This window comes from Schistocerca cancellata, chromosome 4 (assembly GCF_023864275.1).
Source record: "Schistocerca cancellata isolate TAMUIC-IGC-003103 chromosome 4, iqSchCanc2.1, whole genome shotgun sequence".
In the NCBI taxonomy this organism is placed as follows: Eukaryota; Metazoa; Arthropoda; class Insecta; order Orthoptera; family Acrididae; genus Schistocerca; species Schistocerca cancellata.
Window position 1 is genome coordinate 671,086,854 of NC_064629.1, and position 12,193 is coordinate 671,099,046.

Below are 12,193 nucleotides of genomic sequence, written 5' to 3' on the forward strand. Positions count from 1 at the left end.
TCTGGCTCCAGGGTGACTTCCCTTCTCAGTGGAGGGATAGCATCGTGGTTCCTGTCCTTAAGCCTGGTAAGAACCCCCTATCTGTTGACAGCTATCGGCCAATTAGTTTGACCAATGTTGTTTGTAAGTTACTTGAACGGATGGTAGCCCGTCGGCTCAGTTGGGTCCTCGAATCTCGGGATCTATTGTCCCCTTACCAGTGTGGCTTTCGAGAGGGACGGTCTCCAATCGGTCATTTACTTCGCTTGGAATCCGCAGTTCGGCAGGCTTTTTCCCAGGGCCGCCATTTGGTTGCAGTGTTTCTTGACCTTCGCAAGGCCTATGACATGGCCTGGCGCCATCACATCTTAATTACCCTTCATCAGTGGGGTCTTCGGGGCCCACTCCCGATTTTTATCTGCCAGTTCCTGTTCCATCGGTCATTCAGAGTTCAGTTTGGTACTGTTTTTAGTTCTCCACGGACCCAGGAGACGGGCATCCCACAGGGTTCTGTCTTGAGTGTCCTTCTCTTCCTCATTACGATCGATGGACTTGTGGCCTCTGTCGGTCCTTTGGTTGCCCGTGCCCTGTATGTGGATGATTTCTGCATTTGGGTTAGTTCCTCTTCGATGCATGGACCCTCTCACATGGGTTCCAATTCTCTCCTCTAAAATTGCGGGTGGTCCACTTCTGTCGCCGTACTACGATCCGCCCTGATCCAGAGCTCTATCTCAATGCCCACCGATTGCCTGTGGTCCCACAGTTTCATTTCCTGAGTCTTCTTTTTGACAACAAGCTCACTTGGCTGCCCCATATCAGACATCTGAAGGTAGGATGTTTCCGTAAACTCAATGTCCTTCGCTTCGCTTCCTTGCCCACTCCTCTTGGGGTGCGGACCGTTCCCTCCTTCTCAGTCTTTATCGTGCTCTAGTTATGTCTCGCTTGGACTATGGTTGTCAAGTTTATGGTTCAGCTGCTCCTTCCACACTGCACGTGCTGGATCCAGTCCACCATCGTGGTATCCGTTTGGCCACCGGTGCCTTCCCTACTAGCCCTGTTGATAGTCTCCTGGTTGAAGCTGGGGTCCCCCCCCCCCCCCCCCCTTTCTGTTCGGCGGTCCCAGCTTCTGGTGTCTTATGCACTCACTATCCGTTCCTCTCCCACTCATCCTTCCTATTCTATCCTGTTCCCAGACCATGGACGTTGTCCACCCGACTCCCGCCCTCGGGCGGGTTTACCAGTTGGGCTCCGCTTTGCGTCTTTTTGCCGTGATTTTTTCAGCTTCCTTCTTTGTCCTGCCTTCCTCGCTCCCTCCCCTCCACCCCCCCCCCCCCCTTCCCTGGTTAGTTCCTCGGCCTCGAATTCAGATGGATCTCCGCCGAGGTCCAAAAGATTCCATCCCCCCGGTGGTGTTCCGTTCCTTTTTCCGCCAAATTTTATGGGAGTTTTGGGATGCTGTTGTTTTTTACACTGATGGCTCTAAATCTGCTGATCGTGTGGGGTATGCCTTCACGTCCTCTGTCGGAACGGAAAACCATCTGCTGCCACCTACATGTGGGGTGTTTACTGCGGAATTGATGGCAATTTACCAGGCCCTTACCTTTATTAAACAGTCCCAACACAATCGCGTTTTGTTATGTACGGACTCGATGAGTGGCCTTCTTGCTATTGACCGGTGTATTTCGCGCCATCCCTTGGTCTCTGCCATCCATGACCGTCTCGCTGATATTCACCGTGTTGCTTGTTCCATTGACTTCCTTTGGGTCCCTGGCCATGTGGGTATCCCGGGTAATGAGCTCGCTGATCGTTTGGCTGGGGCAGCAGTCACTTACCCCCGTTTTCTGTAACCCCTCCTGCAGCGGATTTACGGCTTCACATCAAATCCCACTTCACACAGTCATGGGCCAATTCTTGGGAGGCTACTCCCCTGTCTAATAAACTTTGTGCGATTAAGGTGACACCAGGCCCGTGGCTTTCTTCCTTTCGCCTCTCCCGAAAGGACTCTACCACACTGTGTCGTCTCCGCATTGGTCATAGCAGGCTGACCCATGGTTTTCTTTTGCGTGATGAACCACCCCCACTTTGTGGTTGTGGAGCCTTCCAGTCGGTAGCCCACATTTTGGTTGAATGCCCCCTTCTTTTGGCTCTGCGTGCTAAGTACAGACTCCCCCACACTTTACCTTTGATGTTGGCTGACGATTCCGGGATGGTCTCTCTGGTTCTCGGTTTCCTCTGGGAAGTGGTTTTTATTCTCAGTTTTAAGGTTTTTAATCTCTCTCTGGTATTGGGGCAGGGCGGTGAGTGTTAAGTCACAGGTGGTCTTGCCTATGCTGCTTCAGCATAGCGTTGGGTTCGTTCTGCTGACTTCCCTCGTTTTGTTTTTACCATTGACAACATGACTGCCCCTTTACGTTTTTAGCCTTTTCCCTTTTATTGTTCTGACTTTCCTGAGATGTCACATTAGTGGAATGGACCACATTTGAAACAAGGGACTGATGACCTTGCTGTTTGGTCCCTTAAACCTCAAACAACCAACCAACCATCCATCTAATTGTGTGTAATCTAGTTTCCCACATCAAAGACACCATCCAGTTCCTTCAGACTCTACACCATCTCCAGCCCTTTACCTTCTGGATCCCTACTTGTCACTGTTGATGTCACCTCCCTATACACCAACGTCCCTCATGCCCATGGTCTTACCGCTGTTGAACATTACCTTTCCCAATGTCCTTCAGACACCACACCCACTGCTTCATTCCTCATACATCTTACTAACTTTATCCTAACGCACAACTACTTCTCATTTGAAGGGAAGGTATATAAACAAATCTGCAGTACTGCCATCAGCACCTACATGGCACCCTTCTATGCCACCGAGCGAAGTGGCGCATTGGTTAGACACTGGACTCGCATTCGGGAGGATGACGGTTCAATCCCGTGTCTGGCCATCCTGATTTAGGTTTTCCGTGATTTCCCTAAATTGCTTCAGGCAAATGCCAGGATGGTTCCTTTGAAAGGGCACGGCCGACTCCCTTCCCTAATCTGATGAGACCGATGACCTCGCTGTCTAGTCTCCTTCCCCAAAACAGCCCAACCCAACAACCCTTCTATGCCAACCTTTTTATGTGCCATCTAGAGAAGACCTTCCTAGCCTCCCAAAACACCAAACCCTGTCATCGTTTCTTCACAATCTTAACACCCTCTCTTCCATCCGCACCACGTGGTCCTCCTCAACCCAGTGTGCCACCCTTCTAGATGTTGACCACATCCTTTCTGATGGCTCCATCCACACCTCATGAGGGGAATCCTACCTGAGATACTTCACACCCCTCCTAAAGTGGTGTTCCATTGCCCACCCAACCTCCACAACATCCTAGGCCACTCCAGATCTCAACCCCTTGCCACAAGGATCATATCCCTGTGGAAGATCCAGGTGCAAAAACTGCCCAATCCATGCACCCAGCACTTCCTGTTCCAGTCCTGTCACAAGTTTATCCTACCCCATCAGGGGCCAGAGCACTTGTGAAAGCAGCCATGTCATTTACAAGCTCTTCTGCAATCATTGCACAGCTTTTTATATTGGTATGACTACCAACCAACTGTCCATCAGGAGGAATGGCCACCGCCAAACTGTGGCCAAGAGCAAAGTAAACCACCTGGTGGCACAACATGCAGCTGAATGTAACAAACTTGATTTCAGTGGCTGTGTCACTACCTGAGCCATCTGGATCCTTCCCTCCACCACCAGCTTTTTTTAACTGCGCAGAAGGGAGTTATCCTTACAACATATTCTTCGCTCCCGTAGTTATCCCGGCCTCAACCTATGGTAACATACTGTACCCGCACTATCCACCCAAGTTTACAACTTCTCTGTCCTATCATCTCCTCTTCCACCCTGTTTAGTTGCAGCTCTCTGCAAGAGCATCTGCCCGCTCCTCTCCGTTTTTGCTCCATTTTTCCCCATCACCCTGCCACACAACCCCCCCCCCCCCCCCCCCCTGATACTCCACCTGTTGGCAGTCTAGTCCCTGCACACTGCACCAGATGGGTTTCATCCTCTCCCCATCCCCAACCCCCCTTCCCTTCCCCTTCCCCACCCGTTTGGTCCCTTCAACCCCAATCAACCAACCAACCCTTCACCACCCCGTCCAGATTTCTGCTTGAATACCATGGATAGTTGCATCCAGGCAGAGTTGCTGGAGCTGTCAGTCATGTGTACATCCTAGTGTGTGTGAATAGTGTGTGTGTCTCTGTCTTTTACTGATGAAGGCTGTGGTTGAAAGCTTTAGGTAAGTGTCTTTCAATTGTGCCTCTCTGCAACTTGACGTGTCTTCTTTACGGTATGTATCAATCTGTCTTTTCCTCCATTGTTGATATTCCTACTTAGAGTTTCTAGTGTTTGATTTAATGCTACCAATAGACAGACTTGATTAGAAAGTACTAATCCTAGGTTTTGGAATGTGTATGTTACTTGTTCAGTGAGGAAAAGAGGACTGTTTAGGGATGGGAGGGCACCGGGGCAGGCCACTCAGACCCTAGGTGGAAATGGAACCACCTGTTGTGAGGACAAGGGGAGACAATCTGTATAGTAGAGAAGGTTATTGATGATGCTTTTCTGGAGGGGAGAAAACTACAGTACATGTAGTGGGTGCAAACTTTGGAGCTTTACATAATAAGGTTTGTAGTATACAGCATCATATGAAGTTGCAGTCGCATGTGCTGAGCTCAGCTGGAGTGGTAGTAGCAAGCCACTGTGGCACATCAGTTGTGCTTCAGATTTGGAGTGAGTAAGCTGTGCTACAGAAGTAAATGTTATGTGAATAGTTCACGTTTCTTTCATGATTTTTATTTCTCTCAGAGTTAGTAATGTATTTTATCCTCTGTTATATTTAAAAATTGTGTGTATAATGTCAGAAGGTTCTTAGAATGTTTCAGAGCAGAAAGAACTGAGGAAGAACTGGTGGCTTTGTGGACATGGATATGTGAATTTGTTGCTATTTTGTATATTAAAGTTGTGTGGCTTTTTTTACATTAACTTTGTGTCGATTTTTATATGCATGGACAATTCTGAATCTGCTTCTGATCCCTCCGTTAGGATTAGTCACTATCTGACACTGAAATGATCGATGCTCTTGGGTATACAATGACACAGGCAAAAAGCAAGTTGTCTGAGAGCTTTGTTGTAATATGTGATGAATTGTAGGCTGTGAAGCACTTGTCTGTCTCAACATTATGAGTGCTCCGTCACAACTTTCCCTTTTGTAAAAGTTCAGGGTTAATCTCACAGATATTGATTTTCCAAGCAAAAGTCAGGCAAACTACATGGAATTCTCAGAGACTTGATGAGATTCTGCTTCAAATGATAAGTTTTTAATTTGTTACACAAGGCAAGGTAAGGTAGTGTGTTGTGTTGTATAATCTGTTGATCATTTGCAGCTGCTAATGTGCCCTTGCTGACCTTAGGCACCTTCAGTATTGCTGAGGGCTTCTTGGGCTGCTATGCCCATTTCCCATTGCTTAATTGCAAGTCCACCCTGAATGTCAGAATTGGTTTCAAAACTATGATGGCATTGTTCTCACTTAAAGATGGGTTTATTAATTAAATTCCATCTTTTTATAAATATAGCTCTATTTGAATAATTGTTCATCAGTTTCATGTTTTTACTGCATATAGTAAAAACTTGCATTTTAACACTTCAGAGACCAAGCCCGAGCATAGCTCGGGCCACAACTTTGTGGTAAAAAAACTGTCAATGTATAAGTAGGGCCACAATTTTCTTGACACACAAGCCACCTATCACTCGAAAACAGGACTCGTTTCATATGAGAACAATGTATGGACATCTTGCTAGCTGTCCCTTGACTGGTTCTTCAATTCTTAATTTGTAGAATTATTTCAAAAGAAACATAAGCATCTCTTAACAGCTGCTGTCGCAAATGACTAAGCCAATATGATCACATTGAAGTAATTTTGTGTGTGTTTTCATTATATTTCACAGTTTGCTGTAATTTTGCAACAAATACATCATGTTTTTGCTGTGTGAACAAGAAATTTTGTAAGCTCAAGAGAGAGAAATTGCTAAATAACTCGCCTCAGACTTTTTTTCTTGGGAGGAATATTGTACTTCCCCTCATCATTATTTTAAAATCTGTAATCTGTCAAAGAACTAAAGTAAATATGAAAAATAAATTGTGAAGCATGCTCCTTTTTTTAGTATGTGTTACTCTTGAAGATGCATCAATTACATGAGTATGTGGTGTGTGTTCTTTCGTTCATGTCCGGAAGAACAGACAGCATCTTTAATCCTGCAGCCTTATATGATTATGATCCAAAGGAAATTAGGTGTTAGTGTGCATTGAAATAAATCAATGAGGAAAGTTGAAAACTTGTGCCAGACCGGGACTTGAATCGCATTTTTCTGTTTCTTGCAAACGGTTGCCCTTGATTGCCTCGGTCATTCTGACATTATCCCTGACCAAATCAAATTTCCAACTTATCCACACACAACTGACACAGTGCCCCTGTCCATTATTCTCATTATTCGCAGCAATGCTCTGATTCCTGTAAGAGTTAGAGCTTGCTTGTGCATCTGCACTGAAAGGATTGTTGGGCTGTTTCACACTAACTATATATATGTGGTGTCTGAGGATAATGGTCATGGGCACAATGTGCTTAGTGTGTGGATAAGTTTGAAATTCGAGCGAGTCAGGAACCATGTCCGAATGGCTGATGCGGTCGAAGCGACTATTTGGGAGAAACTGAAAAATCCAGGTTTGAGTCCCAGTCCAGCACAAGTTTCAACTTTCCTCATTGATGTATTTCAGTGTCCACTAGCAAGCAATATCATTATTTGTTTTGGATCATAATCATAGTAATTGATGTATCGTCAGAAGTAATAATACTAAAAAAAGGATCAAGCTTCAGGATTTATTTTTCATATGTACATCAGAGAAAATTAGTACCTCAAACAACTGTTTTGGATTTGCAGATTCTTATTTATCTGCAGTATTTGATAAACAGATTCAGAAACGCAGTAAATTCTCTTGAGGATGAAAATTAATCATCTCTAGCAGTGATCATTAATTAATAAAATGCATTTCATGTTGAGAGAATAATTGAAGAGAGCTGTAGCATATTTAGGAATAGTGTCAAAAATCATTGAAACTCTTTATGTGGTTCTTAATTTTGAACCTGACAGGCCAGAATAGTTACTAAACGTAAGTACTAATGAAATTTAGTGATAACACTTTAATCTAGGTACAAGGTAGCAGTCTTGCAATTTATTTTGCCTGACAATGATGACATTTTTAACAACAACGACAAAAGGAAAAGATGACTCAAAGTAAAAAATCCCGTCGATGGCATTGTCATGGAGATAGTTTTTTCTGTGCACAAATGTTTCCTATTGGAAAAACCACATAAACATGTGCCTAAAGGGATTTAGGGAAACAATGGGAAAGCTCAGTCTTGATTATTGGTCAAAGCTTAGAACTTTGCTCCTCAAGTACTAGTGCAGTGTCAACTGCTAAACCACTTCACTTGGTTTTTGCCAGAAGTAAGTCAAGAACCAATTTCCTTAAGATAGATTCCACAGCTGTTATGAACTGGTTAAGATAATTATGGTTTCGACAGGACTGAGAACATTATGTCAAAAAATTAAATTTTTTCGTCTCGTAATGTAGTTTTGACCTTGAGACCATTTTTAAGTGATAATATGTACATCAAAACCCATTCTGCACACAGTTTTTAAAATTGCCATACATATACACTGATGAACAACGTGATATGCCAAGAAGGTGCCAAATACATCAGCTTCCATACTTACACTAAATAGAACAAAGAATGTAACTTCAACTTGTATTGAAGCACACCAAGTCATTTCTTTCTGTACATCAATATGTTTTGATTCATGCTTTGTTCTGTTTAATATGATTAATTGTAGCTGATTCATTTGACAGCTTCTTGGTTTATAAACTTATTTGTCGATTTATACATTTGGCGGATTTAAAGGCTGTTTGTGTACAGAATAGCTTTGAGGTATGTGTTTTCAAGTGTGTGTATTTCACTTTAAAATGACTTTTGATGTTGAAAATCACCAGTTGTGATGCCTCAGTTACTTTTAATTTTTGACTTCGCTTACTCATCTGTAGAGGCATCCATCCAGAATATTTTAGCTGAGAAAACACAACAGAGAATGGTTCCAAATTAGGTTGCCAGAGGAATGCATTTTGGAGTGTGCAGTGATGTTCTGGCAGCACATGTGAAAATTGCGAGAATGACTGGTAGTAATTGGATGTGGATTAAGTGACTTCTCTGCTGAACCATAGTTTGAACATTTCATTATGTATGAGAGCAAGGATTGTGGGTACAAACGGTATGAAATTTCTTTGCAGTAAGTGAACCAGTCACTTGAAAGAAGGGCAGCAGCATAAATGAATCCACTATAAAAGTGATCCAGTATGAAACTTTGTTCCACAATAACAATGTTCCTACTGGCAACATACTGAAACATAAATACTACATGTAGAATTTAAGAAAACAATTCTGCTAATTTTTTTATACCTCACATTTGGCTCTATCTTACCTCTTATTGCTTCCAAAAGACAGACATACCTCTTGTAGAGGCATAATTTTAAGTTGCTACATCTGGTGACCTCATATTCCTAGTAGGTAGCTGACAGTGCTTGATCAACAACAGATGGCTGTGAATTTCTTGTATGTGTTCTTAAGTTAGAAATCTTAAAATCATTGAACACATTTTTCACAAAAAAAGTCTCACTTTATCTACATGTATTTTTCTGCAGATGGACCAGCCCTTCAGAATATTTTGGCTGAGAAAACTCAGCAGAGAACAGTCCCAAATGTATTTATAAGAGGAATGCATGTTGGAGGGTGCAGTGATGTTCTAACTGCATACAGAACTGGGGCTTTGAGGGATATGCTTGATGGCATCTATGAAAAATGCGAGTATGACTTGGTGGTAATTGGAGGTGGATCAGGTGGCATCGCTGCAGCCAAGGTTTGTCAAAACTCATTTATCTTAATGCATTTTATCAGTACATTTATTTCAGACTTTTTATACAACATTAAACAATTGAAAAAGTTTTTGTGTTGAGATCTTTGTGTTATAGCAAGAAAATCTTATGAATGTGTAATAATTTTTTTCGCCAGCTCTAATACCTTGCACACTCTCGGTGTCAGTGTGCGTGTGCACGCGCATGCACCATGTGTCCTCAAGGGTTGGGGTAAAAGTCATTGCTGAACAGCATGCATACATCAAAATAGCCATTCTCCAAGGGGAAATATGAGAGGATTTTTCACAGTGAATTGGTAGAAGCCCTTGGGAATAATGCCCTCCAATGCTGTACAGTAGCATCGTGGGTAGGAACATTTCAGCAAGTATATGTGGCAATGGTGATCAGCGGTGCTTGGGTTGACCTGTGAGGGTGCGGACTGACATGGCATGTGCAGTCATTGAACAGCTCTTGGAAAAAGGCATATGATGAATGGTACTGGAGTTAGAGGGGCAAGATGCATTGAGAAACAAATCATCCACAGGGTATTGCAGGCAAAGCTGTAACTGCACAAAATCGCATCTCGGTGGGCACTGCGTGAACTGATGGACATTCAGTGGTGGATGCAATATGCTTTGACCACCTAGTATGCCGGTAATAGGATAGCAGCCACTTCCTGTCATAAAAAGTTTCCATATGTAAATTTTGGATCAAGGTGTACGAACCAGGACTCGAATGCCATTCCGTGGAAAGGCCAGATGCTGGATGACTAAGGCGGCAAAAATTCTGTCATAATACTACCCTGTGAAATTGATGGCGATCATTGTGTCTGATGTCAGGGGTGTTATTGTATGCCAATTCATTCTACATGGCAGAACAGTAAGTGCAGACTGCTTCAGGGACTATCTGATGTGACAGTTTGACTTGGCATTCAGGAGGAACATCCGGATAGTGGACAGTGCACTCCTATTGCACGACAACAAAAACCACAAGGCAGATTGTGTATGGTGGCAACTGCGATGCTGGGGATGAGAATAATTGGAGCACCAGCCATACTAGTCTAACCTTTCGATCAATGACTTTGATCTCATACGAAAGTTAGAGCAGCCTATAAATGCTAAGCAGTTTGTGACCCTATCACTCTTTTAAATACATAGCATCTAGTTTTGTTTTTATGGTATGCTATCTCATAATTTCCTCCTAAATAACCACACATAATTTATTTATGTAAATAAATTGCTTTTATTTCCAAAAGTAGGAGATTCAGTGACATTAGATAAAAGCAAACTTAAACATTAATGAATGACAATGTCTGTAACATGACAAAGATGACAACACAAAATATGTCTGTGTGTTCACATGCTACTTTTGTGCCCAAGTACACAAAGATATATCACTGCCATGCAGGCTGTCACCTGACGAAAGCAGTCTTCTTGACATGGTAATATGTGTGTATGGCAGTGGCTCTTGATGATAGTATAAGAGGCATTCGAATGAATCCTTGGTCACTAGTGTAAAGTAATGGTAATGATTTTGTTAACTCAAAAATGTAGTTATACACTGTAGGCATACTCAAAAAAGTCTCCAAAACTGTAGCACATTTATCCCATTGCGACACTAGCCGGTCAATTTCATCCTTGAAGAAGCTAGTAGGCTACTGCCTGATCCAGGCCTTGACCCAGTCACACACTTCGTCGTCCATTGTGAATCGATGTCCACGAATAGCTTGTTTTAGAGGTCCAAACACATGAGTCACACAGTGAAAGGTCAGGACTGTACGGTGGATGTTCCAGCAGTTTCCCACTGAAACTGCTGCAATGTCATTTTCACCACATTGGCCAAGTGTGGGTGGGAATTATCATGCAAGAGGATAATGCCACAACACTTAAACGACTGTCTGTACTCACCATACACAGCCTTCATCCGTCGATACGTTTCACGGCCTCCAACTCCCTCTGACACCAAAAATCGTATCACTCTTCATTGTTCCTGCTTACTCTCCTGCATGTTCGGTAGTGGACGAATACTTGTGTGACCACCTTTCCTTCAGTGTGAAACCACACTGGTGCTATGCAACATCAAATGGTGCGCACGTGTCCATCTCTCTACCAATAGATGGTGCCACCATACCCATGGGTACGTGGTGCCACCTTATGTGTAAGGCAAAGGTAGACACACTGACCAGGTTTCATTTGAATGAACCTCATATATAGATACTGCATTTTTATTCCAGATACTCTGATCATCTGAGTAACTGCACAGTGCTTACACTTTGCAGAATATCGGCCGAAACACTTGTGATATCAGTATACCTCTAGAGTGTCTTTTCGCTGTTGCAGTTCACGTAGTGGTGACGTTATATTGAACTGATTGTGGTTTTGACTATTGGCATCTTATCATCATTACTTTGTGTGCAAAAGCTTTGTCAGCAATTCCGCTGTGGCTCCTAAATCTCAAATTTTGTTAGAAATACTCAATGAATGTTGTGGCATGACTGCCACGCAGTGTGGAGTTGTGGCCTCGGGTGATTTTGGCCAGCAGCAGTCAGTTTCATCTGGTAGGTCTTACAATGTCATGACAATTGTTGTGGGCAGTTTGACTGTTACGCAGACTCTGTCTGTAGCCCACAGTAATTCGGTTCGTGATCTATCATCGTATACTGCCAATGCCATCCGTTCTTGTTGGTAGTGTTGCTGACAAACGTGTAGCAACAAATTTTCACACGCTACAGAGCTGCCTACTGGCGGCTGCAATGCTGTTGTTTGTTGGTGCATACTGCATATTGTCAAGGTGAAGTACTCACGGTCATTAATCACCTGCTGCTGGAGTATGTTCTCCATTACTACAGATAATGTTTGCCATTGGAAAGGCTTAAATGGAGGTGCTCATAATGGCTCCACTAGAGAATCCTTTGTTACACTAGGCTGCCATATTGGAAGATTTATCTGAGCTTACTGATTCGTTAAGTCTGGACAAAAGTATCCAGTGTACTGTGATGTGTGGGTGTTAACAAGAGATATTGCAAGCTCCAAAGCCTTTGTCATTCTGAAGTTTGTTAATTTCATCAGTGACCTCATGAAACAGCTTACTGTTTTGCCCATTTTCCGCACGTGTATTGAACTGCTTGCCACCTATGCCGAAAGATATGAACGTTTTTAAGTGGGATCACCAAGTATGTCACCTTGTAATTTCCACATGA

The 12,193-nt window shown here is 43.2% G+C and overlaps 1 protein-coding gene across 1 annotated transcript in view; it reads left to right on the top strand.

The window, feature by feature from the left end:
* LOC126183630 (thioredoxin reductase 1, cytoplasmic-like) overlaps nt 1-12,193 on the top strand; it is a 99,427-nt gene that overhangs the window by 17,439 nt on the left and 69,795 nt on the right. The window contains exon 3 of the mRNA XM_049925753.1: nt 8,785-8,999. Coding sequence (XP_049781710.1) covers nt 8,785-8,999 — 215 coding nt within the window. The remainder of the gene's footprint in view (nt 1-8,784; nt 9,000-12,193) is intronic.